This window comes from Simochromis diagramma, unplaced genomic scaffold (genome assembly GCF_900408965.1).
Source record: "Simochromis diagramma unplaced genomic scaffold, fSimDia1.1 OVJJ01000419.1, whole genome shotgun sequence".
Lineage (NCBI taxonomy): Eukaryota > Metazoa > Chordata > Actinopteri > Cichliformes > Cichlidae > Simochromis > Simochromis diagramma.
The window spans coordinates 845494-862033 of NW_024387244.1; the positions used below are offsets into that span (position 1 = coordinate 845494).

Consider the following 16540-nt stretch of genomic DNA (forward strand, 5'->3'; position numbering starts at 1 on the left):
CACAAATAATAGCTACCAGCTGATGAGAGCAGACAGAGGTCAGGTACATACAGATAAAGGCTCAAAAAGTTTTAACAAAGGGGGGAAGTCAAGAAACCCAAGTAATGGACAAGAAGGCGACACGGAGAGAGAAACAGGAAGTGGCACTCACTGCCTCCTCGAATCTTGATGATCATGTTGCCTTTAAGAATGGTGCACCCCCTCAAAGCCTGGGCCGACGTTACCGAGTCGATGGTCTTGTTTCCCACACACTCTTTAGGACACAAGCCCGCACACCGTGAGCAAGTCAGCCTACACAGAGAAACACACAACATCAAAATCCTAATGAACGAGCTTTGTGTGCGAGCCACGACTAGCTGAAGGTCAGGACTTCTGGAGACAACGGGGACGCTGCAGAGAAACGCCTTCGGTTAAAGCAAACAAAACTGTTTTCTGAGCGAAACACACAGAAAATGCCTCAAATGTTTCTGCGTGCAGTTATCAGAATTGGAATGAGGCAGGAATGCTCGGTGACATAGCGGAGCGCCGTGGGTCGGAGCCGGGGATGACATCGCAGTTTTAAACAACAAGGACGAATCTGTTCAGCGGAGTTTTTCTGAGGTCTATTCAGACTTTCTACATGAGCAGACATCCATCTGCTCTGTTATAGCTGCTCCCTTTGTCCAAAGGAAATTAGAAAACAAACACGAGCCAACATTCAAGTGTCTGAAACTGCAGTTCCTCTCATGTCCACTTGAGGCTGGCTCCAAGAATGAGTCAATCCCCACAGACGTCCACGTTAAAGGCTAAAACGGAAATGTGGCTTGATGACGAAATGGTTAAAATCTGTCAATATCAGTATTGACCTCCAACCGATATATCGGTGTATTGGTGGGGCATACTTTATATAATCATATATATCTGTTTTTAATGGAAGTGACGGTGGTGAATCAAACAAGAAACCATCAAACATGCGCTCAATAAGCTGCTGCACTTATGTGAATCTCTATAATTCTCTCAAATGATTTAATAACCTCCAAAATAAAATGGTTTATTTAACAGGATTAATGTTCTGCCGCTAGTTTTAGTGCAAAAAATGTCACAGAGAAAAGAAACAAGACTCGCGCGGCAGCTGCAGCTCTCAGAGCGATGTCCTCCCACTGCAAACGTGCTTTTGCACGTAATCATATGCACACGCACGCACGCGGCGATGAGGCCTTGATAGCGCCCTTCAAGAAAATCATTCACAAAAGGCCTGGCATGTGCAGCGAGTAGCCTGGTACGTGCTGCTCCATTCACAAATGAGCACCGTTTATTTTTTTGATGCACTCTCAAAAGAGCAGAATCCAGCTTTCATTTCCACCCTCGATGTCCCCACCCACCTGCTTTAGCCATACACGCTGCACACTGGCTGAAGGGCAAGGAAGCCTCCATGTATACTTCCCCATTTCCTATTTTGAGGGAATCGAGGATGTTCAGTTATAATGTTTTTCACGTTTGCTTAAAAAAGGTAGAGTGCATGTCAGCCGGGGCAGGGGATTGCTCTGGATCATTAGAAAAGATACCGATCACCAAACTCGGGCCCCGGGGACGTCTTTAAAGGAGCCCCTGTGCCCAGGAAGCAGCCAACAAAGGAAGCTGTTGTACTGCTATTCATAAGCTCACCCTGCTTTAATTCTGTGCAGCTCCTATTATATTCCCTCTGTGCAGGAAACACAAACGCACATACACGTTATCCAAAATAAGCCCCCCACCCCTCCCAGACAGCCAGGCTGCGATGAAGACCCCATTTACCACAGTCACAGTGGCACGAAACACCCCACAGGTACTGCTTTTCCCATCTACGCTGACAGCTCCAAACGATCTCCACGCCCGGCTCCTCGTGGTTTCCACCTTATCAAGCTCCTCATTTCTCGCACTCAGTGGACGAATCATTCTCGCTGTGACTTGTGAGTGAGTGGAAATACACTGTAATGAATTCTGCAGAACAACAGTGACTTTTAAGAAAAGCTCCAAGCATATTTTGTGTCTCTTTCTCCCACATGGAAAATTGTATATTCAACTCCTCAGAAGTAACGCTCTAGTTGCAGCGTAGACAGAATGTTTTGGGTCGTTGTAGTGAAAAACACAGACACGCAGGCAGACAGGCGGCGTCCGACCGGAGCTCTTAAAGGGACAGCGTTGATCCGTCCGGCTGAACTCTGTGACTCGGACTCCCCGAACCGTCGAGAACAGAGGCTTTGGTTTGGAGCGAGCGTACGTGCACGCACAGCGGTACTGCTGTCACATCCAGGAAAGAGGAAACTCTTTTTAGACTGGCAGAGGAGGATGAAGATGCAGTTATGAAGCGTTTCTTCACATTATCTTAATATAACATAATACACAGTATAATAACATGCACTGAACCACCACTCACAACCACCAGCACTTTACATACCTCTGTAGAAATCATCCACATGTCTCACTTACCTGCACTGCTGTATAATTCTGTGTAATCATTCTGTACAATACGATCATTTTTAATTCGACTTAATTCTGCACTTCTGGATGGATGCAAACTGCATTTCGTTGCCTTGTACCTGTGACGTGTGCAATGACAATAAAGTTGAATTCTATTCTATTCTAATATCTACCTGGAAAAATGAAGTACAGGGCAGCTTCCATCATATCTAACACCTCTCATGTCTTTGTTGCTTTAGATGCGTGCTAACAGCGCTGCACATGCACACATGCACACATGCACACATGCACAATGCTGGAGGCACCAAAGGGAGGCAGGGTCTCCTACTCAGCAGTCTGTTAAGAGTCCCAGCAAAAACATCATGATGCAAACCGATGGGTGGGCCATGTTCACGTTGGACGGCGTGGGTGTGAAAGCAGTGGCGGACGGGGCGTGCTCGTGTCTGTCTGGGTGGAGCTGCTGCCAGATGATGACACATGTTCTCGTTATAACCAAAACAGGCTGTAATGTCGCAAAAATCAACAGATTCCCAATGACGACGTGGACATCGAGCCTCGTTCCAGGCCGTGGACGTCACCTGGCGACCAACCAATATTTCCATTTTGTGTAGTTCATTGGCACATAACCACCAAGGCATTCTTGACATGCCTGAAAGTATTGCCCAGGATTACGCATCGATGTGCAAGGACGCACAAAAAACAACAACACGCGCACATAAAGGCTGCCGTTCGGCCTCGGGGTGTGTGACTGAGATTTACAGCGATGCTCTGTCTAAGCACGCGATATTCCCCGCAGGCTGGCGAGATGCATTTCTCTCTAAAGCGCGTGACGATTAAATGCTGTTACCTTTTCTGCTGTTTGTACTAAAAGCTTTAAAACGCCTTAGTTGGTATTGTTTATCTAATAAACACACAATATGACTCCGTCTTCTCTGTAACATCATGTCTGCACCTGGAAAAAGTAACCCGTCTGTACACTTTGCTGGTAATGAGCCAGAACCTTCTGCGCGTATAAACACTAACGCGTGTTTGCGCACGTGCAAATATATAAACAAAAAACGCACGCGCACAAACGCAGGTACGCCAGAAAAACACAAACACCATCAATCATTCAGCCACCTGTGGCTGCAGCGCACAACCTGCTGCTGTTAGAGCCAGCGCTGCTTTTCCTGTCACACTCGCCACTTTTAGTCTTTCTCAACAGTCCTAACCATCTGTCTGCAAACTTCACTCCACTTCTTCTTCACACTAGGTGACGACCCTTTTTTGCAATCAAGAAGTAAATAAGGACGATGGACTGTTTGTGCCAAGCTGTGGTTCAAAGAAAAGAAATAATGATTACGTCTGAAACGCGTCTCCATCGATAGCGTCGGCCACAGACAGACTGCGGGAGGATTTCTCCGAGCTGCTGCTGAGACAAACGTGTTGCCCTCGCTGCCTCGGCTGTATGTGTGTGCACTGGAAGCATGTAAACACACGCTTTCTTCGAAACAAACGCACGTCCTCCGTGTTTAGCAACAGCTACGAGACGGGATGTTCTTCTCTCCTTCACGTAGAAAGCTGAATAAGCTGTGAGGTAAACAGGTTGGACGTCGTTTTATTAAAAGCTCTTGTCACATTTAAGACATCAATAAGACGAGGTTACACGTGCACTGTGGAAAACTGTAACCGGTGTTTCGACTTTGACTCTTCTCCTGTCTGACTTCAGTATATCTGGTTAACAGAGACGACTGAGCTGAGGCTCCAGATTTCTAACGTCGGTCACGGCGATGGCCGCCGCTCCCCGAGCCTGGATCTACTCGAGATTTCTTCTTCCTGTTCGTAGGGTTGGGTTTTTTTTAAACGCTCCCCAATATCGTCGAGAGTTTGCTTTTAGCGCCGTGATTACCAAAGTGTGGGCTGCGGCCCCATGGTGAGCCACGGAGGTACTGCAGGTGGGACGCAGTCAAAACTGAAATTCACGTTAAAGACGTACAATTATGTACAGCTACATGCATTTCTATACATTTATTAAAAGTGGTCATAGGAGGTGGTTAGTTTGTGATATTCCTCATTACTCTGACTTTAATTTTCTGCTCCTGTATTGAACTTGGTCTCCTGGCTGTATATGACCGTGGCACTGCTGTGTGCTTACTTTTCATTTTTTAAGGTCTTTATCTTCCAAAATAAAGAGTCTTAAGGGAGAGTTGTTGTGAATTAACATTTTTATATATGTATATATAAATAAATAAAACTGACTCTTAAACCCTTTCTGAAATGCACACAGAGTGTTTTGCTAAATTTCACATGAAAACTGCAGGAGACGCGCTCACCAGCACAGACTGTTTAAACATCACTGGGAGCACAGGACCCTCATATGTGGTTTTAAGCAAATTAAAAACACATAATCTCCGTACTAAAAGTTTTATAAACTTCTCTGGACAGCGTTGTGCCGAAGCCGATGCAGCTGAGTAATCACCGAGAACAAAATGTGACGGAGGCCGTGAAAACAAACCGGGGACGTATTTGCAGCGGCTGAGATCAGAGGACTAATTTGCATATGAAATCATGTAGCTGATGCCTAAATGGAAACTGTGCCTTCAGCGCTGCGTGGTAACTTCTCGTGCAAATATTGCCTTTTCTTTATTTGATGTGCTGCTGAGTTTGTGACTCATCCTGCTCAGGTTTCCAGTGAAACAGTAACGCGCGGTTACTAAGGACTGCACAAAGCGGGGCCAACCATCACATACAGGTTCCCCCATGCCTGCGTGTGCTTTGCTGTATTTATGCTCTCTGTCCCATTTCAGATTTGGTGAACACCTGAGCAGAAGACATTAAGAGGCAACACGAGGAGAAGCTGGAGCAGACGGGGACTTACCTGCATCGCTACATAACTTATCGAGTGTAACAAACAAATGTAAAGTTCCCTTCTGTGCAAATGTGTGCGGTGACCACAGAGTGGCGGTGGGATGACATTTACAACCATGTGACGACAGCTACCATCAGCGAGGTTTGTGCGTGCGTTTGTGTGTCAGCCAGACGTACGTAGTGGAATTTATACTGGAATATCCGGAAGGGCACTCTGGGATACAGGCTCCGCTGTGGATGACGTATTCATGGCAGCCCGAGTCCCGGTCCTGGTTTTGTTTCCGAGTCTGCTTACACTGGTTGTGGAGGTCCTGAGTATATGAACAAGTACAACAAGTGGGGGGAAAATGTAATTACACGAGTTTATTAATGAACTGGTGATTAATTGCAATTATTACCAACCTGACAGAAAGCAAAGCTGACACAGCGCCACCCTCTGAAGATATAGTATCCAGGAGGACATTTCTCTACGCAGGCGTTCCCGTGCTGGAGGTTCCTGCAGGCCACGCAGCTGCTGGCGTTACCCGGCTCAGAGCAGCTGCCCAGGCACTGGTCGTGGCAGCACTGGCCCTGGGGGGTGCAGGCACTGTGCTTACAGTTGTCCACGCACACTAAAGGAGACGAGCAGAAAGGGGGAAGAGGCGGTTAAATGTGAGCTCATACATATTCTCCTCATACGCGTTTTATCCCGCTTCCCCCGCCGGCGTCACCGTTCGGACAGCTTCTGTGACGAGCTCAAACACAAGGCTGCGCTGACAGCGATATTTCTCACTGCTGCTCCTTTTAGCATCTCACAGCTCACCAAACATCACAGCGAGATGGCCACCAAGCTGTGGTTCGCACTGATCTGAGAGCAGCGAGTGAACCGCGTGCATATTGGGTGTTTATATCCACACGTGAACTATAAACAGGTGTGTATGTAGTTGGCCTTTTGTTATTGCTGCGGTCGCTCAAAGAGAAAACGGGAGCGTGCGCAGCCATGAGGAAGAACACAAGATGGAAAACGTCTGACCTCCACACAAAGGTCAAAAAACCCAAAACACGAGCACTTCCTTGTTCGCTCGCTGGTATTTGCACCACTGACTTTGTCATCTCACACCTGAGAGAAGCTACAAAGGCTCGTCTGCTCTTCAGGCACGCACATCCCAGTGTTCACTGCAAGTGGGTACTGGGATACTGGGAGGGGTTGAAGGAGCAGAGGGGGGGTGTGTTTGCATGTGACGTGGACTGAACTGACTAACATGTTATTAGTAAGTATGCACTTTACGTACTTCATGGACACATGACTGCACAAATCAAACCAGCTCAGGCTGGAAAACTGCACGACTTCACCTGAGCAGTTTCCGCCGAGGGTCAGCAGCAGCCCGCGTTGCCAAGGAAACCGGCTTAATTGCTGAAAGGCTGAACACTATGTGACACGGGCTCACGCCAGAGTTTTTGGACCTATTGGGAAAGAGCCTAAGAGTCAGCTGTGATCAGATTAGCAGTCCGGTCTGACCCGCTGACTGTAGTAGTCTCTGACCACAGACTCATTAGATCTCACGTTACACCGACCACCAACCTTTTTATCATCGGCGCCCACAGCGCCGACAAACTGCCCTCAGCTGTGCAGTGGAGAAGTAATAACTGAAGGCTGGAAGTTGGTCTTCATAGTAAAATATTGGCAATAAAAGAAGATTGAACTGATCAGTGTTTTAAGCCTGAAAGTTCAGCGGCTGTTAGAGAAGGTGGTAAAAATGTTCCCCTTAATTCAGAGCCTGTTCAGTAAAACACGTCTCGTCTCGACCGGACGAGCCCTTCGGTCATCTCACCGTGTCCCCGGCGGGTTCAGCTCATTTTCATGTTCCTCCGTCCTGCTTTAGTCTGGAGGATGAGGGCTCCGTGGCCGTTAACCCACGTGACGTGTGCTTGTATAGCGTGTGCGATGTCTGAATTGATCGCGTGAGCCGAGCTGCGATCGCTCTTCTAGCAGCGAAGAACTGAAGGGGAAACATTATTCAGGTGTCACGCTGATGAACAGCCTAAAAAGGTGCCAGGGGGGCAATGTTTGCAGCTTTTGTGGGATGCAGCCTCTGTTGAGGACAACTCTTGCTGCCAAGGTTACATCCAGGGCCCCCACCTTCCCACCCCAGCATGCCTCCTTTTGCACGAGAGGGCGGCCCATTGTGCTGCCTGAGTAAAAGCGGAGGGGACAGACAGGGTTGTGGCAAGGGGTGAGGATGGGGTGGGGTAACGAGGTTAAAGAAAGGAACAATAATGAAGGGAGCAGCCGGGGGAAAAACCCCGGAGAGGGAGAATGACTAATGCAGGGAAAAACACCATCTCCGTCCTCTGGGGTAGTTCATGCGGAGGTCGCTCCTCTACATCTTCTTTACTAAGTGCCGTTAAGACGCCGCTGCTGCGCACAACCGAGAAGAATGCACAGCTCCTCCCCCGCCCTCACCCTCCACTCCGCCGCATAATGGTGAAGGGGAGGGCTGATCCAGATCCATGCCGGGGAATCGCTCCAGCCCTCTGGATCCACCCTAAGCTTTAGCCAATGTGCTAGCTGGCTGGGGGAGGCAGCCACTGAATGGTCTCTTCCATGTTGGAGGGGAGAGACTCCCAGGGTTAACCCTGGCCGTGCTGGGACAGGTGGGAAGGAGCAGATGCAGCTAAGAAGCCAACACGCCAGGGAAGACCGGCTGCCGAGGGGGGGCCAAGCTAAAGGCTCGATCCGTTTACCCAAAGCCAGAAACAGAGGCTCATTTTTTTCAATCAAATCCACGAGACGACAAAATGTCTGTTATTCTTCACAGAAGCAGCGTGCAGTTTGCACATGTGCAGCACAAACACCACCACTGCAGCAGGACCGTGTCTGCTCACACTAACGCGGGTTAGCTACTATGCCAAACACGCTCACTCATCCCCTCCTACTCCACTGTCCTCTCCATCCCAGTCTCACCCTGCCCTGCACCACTATCTACCGCTCTATCTGCCTGCCTGCCTTTCTAGGCCACTCTGCCCCTCCCACTTTCATTCATACAGCGCCTTGTTTTGTTTTCATGCTGGCTGGCTGGGTGGGGAAGGGGAGGGGGAGGCACGGATGAAGGGATGATTTCGCTGGCACAACAAGACGAGGAGGCAGCATCCTGGAGAGGTTCTCTCTCATTAAGCCAAACACAAACACACGTAAAACCTCACTGTGTCATTGAATCATTTGCCCGCCTCCTCCTTACGCATGCACACAGTTCCAGTAAAGGTGTTTAAACGCGAGGCGTGATCAAAGGTGTGCTACGTTTACCTTTCATTTGGCCACGGCAGTAAAAGCCCCGGCTGCTCGATCCTCGGGGGAGAACGCAGGAGAAAGCCGGGCAGCCAATAGCGTGCAGCCACACACGCAACACTTCCTGCTCATAACACTTAAAACCTCCCCTTTAATTGGCCGCGGTGTCTACAGGCAAAGAGCTGGGAACAATAACAAACACGTTTTTACCCCAGAGCTGCTCACTCAGGACACGCACGCTCTTACTCATCCACACACAGTTTACTATATTTGGCCACGGTGGGAGTCCTGAGCTTCAAAAGCACTGCTATAAATGCTTCGAGTGATCTGATGTAAGATATTTGTCCTGAGGGACTGGAGGGAGGGGAACGGCTGTAAACAAAAACACGCCGATTGCTGGGAGGGACCAGAGTGACACCGGCGTCGTCAAGAAGCACGAAAGCCACGCCGCCGTTCACGGAAATGCAACACAGGCTAAGGAAAGAGCAGAGGGGGGAAGACAGGAGGTGGAGAGGAAGACAGAAAACAGCTGACGTGAGGAAGCAGAAGGTGGAGGAGAGGAGAGTCGGCTCTGACGAACACCAACGTCCGATCTTTTCTAACCCTTTATGCTTCGAGCCGATATTCCCCCACAGGTCACACACACACCAATCACGCCGTCTCTCCTGTCAACAATCAGTCTAGTGGCTGAAGTCCGAATGAGCGACTGCAGAATCGAGGCCGAACACCAGAACAAGCCCGTCTGTTCTCTACTCATTTTACCTCAAACGAAGAAGAACAAAGTCTTAAATCCTTATGAAGCACCACAGCAGGTTTGTTACAAAAACAACCATCCGTGGCATAAAACAACAAAACTTTATTCGTTTTTAATCTGCCAGAAAAACGTACGCCGTCCAGCACTTTTTATTTGGTGAGCTGTTGCCAAAGAAACGAGACTAACTTCACAGTGCAGCGAACCAGAGGAAGAGCTGCAAACAGCGTTATTCAAACGAGCTCTCAGGAACTGATCGCCGTTTCCTGAGAAGCGCTCCGTGTATCACTTCTAATAAGTAAATACTGAGACAGCAGAGAGGAAAAACAAACTGCAGGCAGCGTATCGCCACCACAGCTCCTCCCTTTCCATCGGCGTTATTTTTATAATCCTGTGGATCCGTCACCGAGTCAGCGACCGTGTGACGCTCACACACTGGAGCCCGGATCCAACATGTTTGGACATCTAAATGAAACCGGGTGGTTTACCGAGCCACGGGGTCTGACTCTAGCATCAGGTGTGGGGTTGGGTGGTGCAGCGGTGAGCAGGGTCACCTTACAGCGGGAAGATTTAGGCTGTGAACCTGCTGCTGACCTGGAGGCTTTTTGGGACGATGGACTGTTTGTGCCAAGCTGTGTTCAAAGAAACGCTCACGACCTTTATCTATAACAAGATACAAAAGTGACACGAAGAACAAAGGGCAACATGTGTGCTGGCAAAATGAAACGAGGCTGGGTTGCCGAGGGTGGAAGTGGCTGGAAGAGCAGGGCCTGGTTCATCTCGGACGCACACGAGTTCAGCCTTCGCTTTAGGTCAAACCTTAGAAAACAGAACACACACAGGCTGTAGTGTCATTACGGCCTGTGTGCTTTGTTTTTATCAGGGTATATACCTCACGGCGCACTATTCTCTCCTATCGCACGCTCCTGCCACATATCTGACATGCCCGTCTCAACATGTCGACTCTTTCCACTTCCATAAACAGAAGCGTTCTGCCGGTCTCCCCAAACGAGTGACGGCCCGCTCGTGTCAAGAAGCAAGGCCCGAATATCTGCTGCACCTCCTTCTCTGATAGCCCGTCATCATGACCCTGCAGCGCCCCAATGGCCGAACAAGCACACGCGCGCTTTATTGTACAGCCGTGCAGCTACAGCGCTCCTTCTACAGCTGCGATTCAGTGCTACAAAGTTTAATCGAAGCGTCCATCGATCGCAATGAAAGGAAACCGAGTCTGTGAGAACGGAGAAACCTTCTCCACACATGGCCAGACTTACTGTTTTTCCTTATCTGGATCCCAAACACAGCCTCTTGTGATCTCCAGCTCGGCCTGCTGCAGCTGAAGCTCTCCTTAACGTGAGGCTAATTCATTTTCACGAACGCAGACACGAAGATAAACAGTTTGAAAAGGGGGGAATGTGGTTTAATGAGCGTGGTTTCGCTCCCCGCTTTGTCTGTCTGTTCATCGATTTCCTCGTCTGTGTCTTCCTGTGCGCCGGCCAGCCCTGCTGGCCCGTCCTGTTACCATGGAGATGAGTCCAGACATAGACCGTCTGCAGTAATTAGCTGCATGCTCCCAACAGGCATTTTCTTAGATTCCCCTCTGGCTGTGTTCGTGTCCTGTCTTTCACGGTAACGCCTCACCTTCTCGTCATCTCTCTGCCTCGTAAAGATTTACAACCACTTTGACCTTTTCCACTCTGCTTCTTCTTCTTTCTTTCCCCCCCTCTTGACCCTCCTCGGCACCTTGCTTTCCCTCGGTCCCACCCCACCGTAGTGCGTCTCGTCGCAGGTGATAAATCACCCGCCGAGAAAACCCCAGTCACCGGATCTCACTGCAGATGCTCAGGGTGGAACTGAACTCACACTCACACACTCTCTGCAACTTTCTGATGCTCGTGTCGTTACCGACCTCCGAACCTACTGATCCGTGTTAACCCTTATCCTGCGACGAGCCACGTCTCCTCGCTCTCCCCTCCTCTGTGACGCAGCTTTAATTTGTCGCACTGCCACCAGCTCGAGCTTTTCTGACATTAGACGCAAACATGAAACACACACACACACACACACTCACTCAGATACATAAAACTCAGACACAAACAGCCTTTAACAGTTTACGATGAATCGATCGTGAAAGCGACCGGCGAGGAGGAAATAATCCCACAGGCCCAAACTCTGCCGTCAGACGGAGGAACCTGAACAGCTGGACTCAGCTGCAGCTCCTGTTTGTCTGAAGCTTACATGTAAAACACTCTGCAGACGGTGGCTCGACACCTTTGCCCGGCGCTGCTCGGTGCCGTTTTATGGACCGTAGCTGTTCTTGGATAAATACCCGTCCATCGTCGGGTTAATTTAATCGGCGGTGCTGCGCCGTGGCCCGCTCATGACTAAGGTGTTTTTTAAAGCATTCTCCTTCTGCCTCAGCCGCCCATTATCTCCTCACATTAGACACAGAGAAAGTCAAAGACACAACTCAAATTGCTCTCTGTCCTCGAGTTTTTCAAAGGCCCGATTGTCACAGTTCTCCCTTCCTCCTGTCCTCTTTCCTCACTCCGTCCTTCTTTCTTCCCTGCCTCCTTTCCTCTTTCAGGCTTTCTTGTATTTCAGGGGCGTTGAGTTCGCGTAGACCTTCCGACCGAGGCGAGGGCTGCGTGGAGTCCAGGATGCCAAGAAACTGGACTTTTTACCGAAGCCTTGAAAGGACATGAATAAACTGTATAAGTAATGAATAAACAGATTATCTGATTAAATTCTTGTTATTAAGACACAAATGAACCACTTAAACTTTTGCTTGTTGTGTGTTTCTCTGGTTGATAACATTTAATGTACAAACCAATAATGAAACTGGACCATGTGGCCTTTATTCAGCGACACGATGAAAGCTGGAGCCAAGTTTCTGTTTTCCTTTAACTGGGTTACATCGGCAGCACAGATGCCGCGTGCAGATTAAAAGGTAGCAGCGAGCATGCGGGCAAACGTGAAGACAAACACGCACAGAGCGTCTGCAGGTAAACACGACGTCTGCCTGAAATCAAAAGCAGGACAAACAAGGAAATGATTTCACACAAACAAATGAACAGACAAGAAAACACGAGCGCGCGCACAAAGCTCCGTGCTGGTGTGTTTGTGCAGGCCGACCAGCTGCAGCGAGCAGCAGTCACAGTGTGAAGCCAGGGCGGGATGGCTGCAGTGCAGATGCTGGCTGTCCTATTTCATATTCACAGCATAGCACTACATAGAGCCACGGTGCATGGGGAGAGGTGTGCGCACGTGCGTGCACGCCCAGAGAAGAGCACAATGTGGATGCACATGTCAATCGTGCAGCTTCAGAAAAGATGGGAGGGCTTCTAAATACTTGAGGAATTTCAAGGGAACGCTTCGTTCCGACAGATGGAAAAATATAGGCGGCAAAAAACCAAAACAGCTAAAGTTGAAGAGCTCTCAGTTAAAAACATGCCCCCTCTGCTCTTTTTACAAAAATCGGAAGACTCCCATCCTGCCCGTCTCCTCCTTCCACTCGCTTCCCACAGGGCCTCAGGAAGAACCTTTTAGTCTGGGAGGAAGGAGGGAAACTCTTCATCACGACTCGGAGAAACAGGCCTGTCACATTCCCAAACTGAAAACACGGCTCACGTGTTGCAAACATGTTCTAATGACGTTCCTTTGTTGGAAGAAAACAGACCCTTCCTTCGTGCCCTTTAACCCCTGACCCGACACAACAATGGTGGTGCTGTTGCTGCTTGACTAAAGTCTGGAAGAATTACATTCGATAAAGGGCACAAATCTTTGTAGCGTAACAGGCTGACAGTAAATAAGATCAGGTGCACAACGGTGTGTAGAGAGCAGCCACCGACCTGAAACGTACCTGGGTACAAACTGTAACATATACAGATTACAACATTTTTCCAAGGAAAAATAAAGCTGTGGTTATCAAACGGCGAGAGCCATCTTTCCATCAGCGCAGCGAGCAGCCAATGAAAACAGCTGAGACACCCGACCGTGGTGTCTCCGGGGGCCGGTGTGGCTCATCATGGAGGGTGTTAGTCATAATCACAACAGTGACTCAGACTCACATGGATCAGAAGACTTTGGGAAATATCGAGACATCCCGTACTCTGGCGTTTCATCACGTTCCCCTTTTTCTTTTGTCCTGAACTGGAAGTGCTGATGACACCAGTGGGGAACCTCAGGACTGAATCCACCAGGAGAGAAATGCGTCTCTCCCACCAGCACCGACTCTGCTCCAGTCCCACCTCACTGTGAGCGGCGGCCGTGATGTCATTTCTATGCGACACAAACAGAAGCCAACGATGGAGGCGATGCTACACCGGCGTGTAAACGTCTGCACGGTGTTGATTTCGGTGCAGCCGTTACCCTCGTTGCCAGGTTTCAAAAAATGGCGGATTTGAGTCTTGTGAAGGAGTCGCTCTCGTGACTCATCCTACCACGTCACTTCCCGGCCAATCAGTGGCATGCAGTCTGCTGATGTCACATTTTTGGCCCAAGTCATCTCGCTTCAAACCTCAAAAACCTAGCACGGTCGAGTCGAGATAACTGCGACTGGAAAAGAGCGTTGGACGTGCACTGACGGGATTCGAACTACCGGCTACATCTCTGGGAACAAGCTGTGCCATCAGGTGACCAACAAACGGTTCAACTAAATCCAAGTGTCCCAAAAACATCCTGTTCCTGTGTGAACAGGAATAAAACGCATACCACAGAGTTTACATGTTCAACAGGACCCTAACGTCAGCTGACTGGGATGATAACTTACTGTCTGCTCGCCGATCCACCACTTCAACGCCGCTCTGAAACCTCCCCTAATTAAAATCTTAGTTTCAATAACTGCCAGAATGAAGAGAGTTGCCATAAGCACACAATTAACTGCCAAACAAAGAACCGGGGGATTACACGCGTGTGCATGCCTATAACGACAAGCTTTACATATGGAGGGGAGGAGACGCATCACTACAGCTTACCAGGAGCCACGCGTATCATGCAGCAGCACCTAGAGTGATATGGACGTGCTAGAATAAGATCTGATCTGACTCCCTGTGCCCTGGCATGACGACGGCGCTGACGAGCGCCAGGAAGGAAAAGCAGAGGCCAATGCAGCCTGCGCGAAATGCATCTGCACGCAGCGATACGGACACACGGGAGAGGCGACGGGTGAACGGAAGGTGGAGGGCGAGGCGGAAGGGTGAAGCTCAAAGGGAGGAAAACGCGCTGAAAGGAAAGATCCAGGAAAAAAGCCTGGGGTGCGAGGGGTCGAGCAGGCGGTGCAGGCACGCGGCCACTGCGGGGGAAACACTTAGCGAAGTACGACAACCAAACCACGTGGATTTACCAGCACAGAGCGGCAGGACTGCGTCCCCTCCCCCAGGCTCGTTTTCCTCTCCTCGAATCTGTGGGGCATCTCCTCAAAAGCAAGATTAAGTAGCCGACATATTATTCACTTACAGAGTCGTTACGATGATTCGTGACTCTTTGCTTTTCTGTTTTGCAGCTTAAATCAAAATCAAATACATTTATGGTCTATTTAAAATATCTAAAATATTACCAACAAACATGTTCTTGCATTTATATGGACACCTGAAAACTATAATTAATACATGCACTCACTCTGGTTTACGAGCTGTTATCTAAGTAAACGCCCTCAGAAGTATCAACACAGCTGTTTGAACAAATTAGCAAAACAAATAAAACTTTGCTTTAGCGTAAAAACATCATTTGTAAAGAGCACTACATGAAATATTGAAGCCCGTCATATATCTGCTTCAAAGTACATGACAGGAAGTCCAGGTTAGTGCCACCCTCACTGTTTCTGTCAGGAAACCTGCCGAAGCTGCTTTTTCACCGTTGGCAGCAGAAGACAAAGAAACAAAACCTTTAATTTCTGCAAATGTGAGTCTGAACTGAGTAATCCTGAATTCTGCGTTTCAATATTCCCTCAAAGTATCCAAAAAACAAACATCTTCATGTTTATGGCCCACTTTCATGTCATAAATAATAGGGGTGGGGGAAAAAATCGATACTGTGTAGCATCGTGATATTTTGTTTGCTAATAATGTATCGATACAGGGACAGCACAAATCGATATTTTGTTACAGAAAAAGGTTTTTATGCTCTGACTTCAGAGCACGTTGATCCTTTTTCTGAGCAAGAATCCAGATGTGTTTCACTTTTTTTATGGCAGCAATAAACATGACCGTTTACTTATTTTAATTTAAGACATGTTTTATTTTCATTAAGTTTAGAACTTTTTTATTTAATGTAAAATTATATTTTGTTTTAATTTACTTTCAAATCCTTCAGTTGCTGAATGGGCTGCATAGTTTTCATATTGCATAGTTCAGAATAGCTATAATTGTACCAGATGGTTGCATTCAGTTAAGTTGGACTAGACTGTAATACAAACCGTTCAGTTTGTCAACAATAAAACTGAAATGAGAGAAAGACTGAGTGCGAGACTTTGTTATTAGATAAAATGAATATTGATGAAGTTTACCTTTATGGACAGAATCTGAATATCGCAAAATATTTTTAAAAATTGCAATAATATCGTATCGTGCGTTAAGTATTGTGATAATATCGTATCGTGGGCTGTATGGTGATTCCCACCTCTAATAAATAAAGGAAACGGTATCCTCTCTTCTGTAAAATCAGAGTGAAATAAGAGTTGCACAATCAAAATAAGTGAGTCTTTGGAAATGACAGAAAGTGTTTTAAACTCCAGATTGGTACAAATCTACATGTGCGTGTCGGACACCTGCAAACGAGCTCTTTAATTCGTCTACGACTTTATTCCAAAAGATCCTCCAACAACACTGGAGGTGCTCGCCTCTCTTATAGCTGCAGTCTGGGCCTAACGTGGATCTTAAGCCAGACTGAGGCACATGGTGTCCCTTCAGGGGCCTGGGCTGGGGGAACAAAATCAAGCTGAGGGATTTTCCCAGCAGGCGACTTCTGGAGGAGAACCATCCAACCACAAAGGAGTACCTGTTTGTGTCATAACACCATACGTGTGTGCGTGCACAGAAATAATAACTCATACCAGCGTGAAGGACAAAAGAATAAAGAACACAGCACATACAACACGAGGGGGGAGGGGGGGCTGAAGAGGCCCTGCTCATCCTTGGAGGTGCAGGTGTTGTCAGCAGAGGCCCCCTCCAACCGTCAGTCGGAGTGAGTGGGTGGGTGTGTGGGTGGTGCACAGAGAAACACAGCAGCCAGAGGTAAAC

At 48.3% G+C, this 16540-nt stretch overlaps 1 protein-coding gene across 2 annotated transcripts in view; it reads right to left on the reverse strand.

Annotated features, from left to right (window-relative positions):
• Positions 1 to 15: 15 nt before the first annotated feature.
• Positions 16 to 16540, reverse strand: part of insrb (insulin receptor b) — a 52355-nt gene continuing 35830 nt past the window's right edge. The window contains exons 3-5 of one of the 2 annotated variants that reach the window (XM_040052836.1): positions 5689 to 5897; positions 5464 to 5597; positions 16 to 291 (exon numbers count right to left, since the gene is read on the reverse strand). In XM_040052836.1, coding sequence (XP_039908770.1) covers positions 72 to 291; positions 5464 to 5597; positions 5689 to 5897 — 563 coding nt within the window. In that variant the 3' untranslated portion in view covers positions 16 to 71. The remainder of the gene's footprint in view (positions 292 to 5463; positions 5598 to 5688; positions 5898 to 16540) is intronic. The other variant, XM_040052835.1, reaches the window with a different exon arrangement.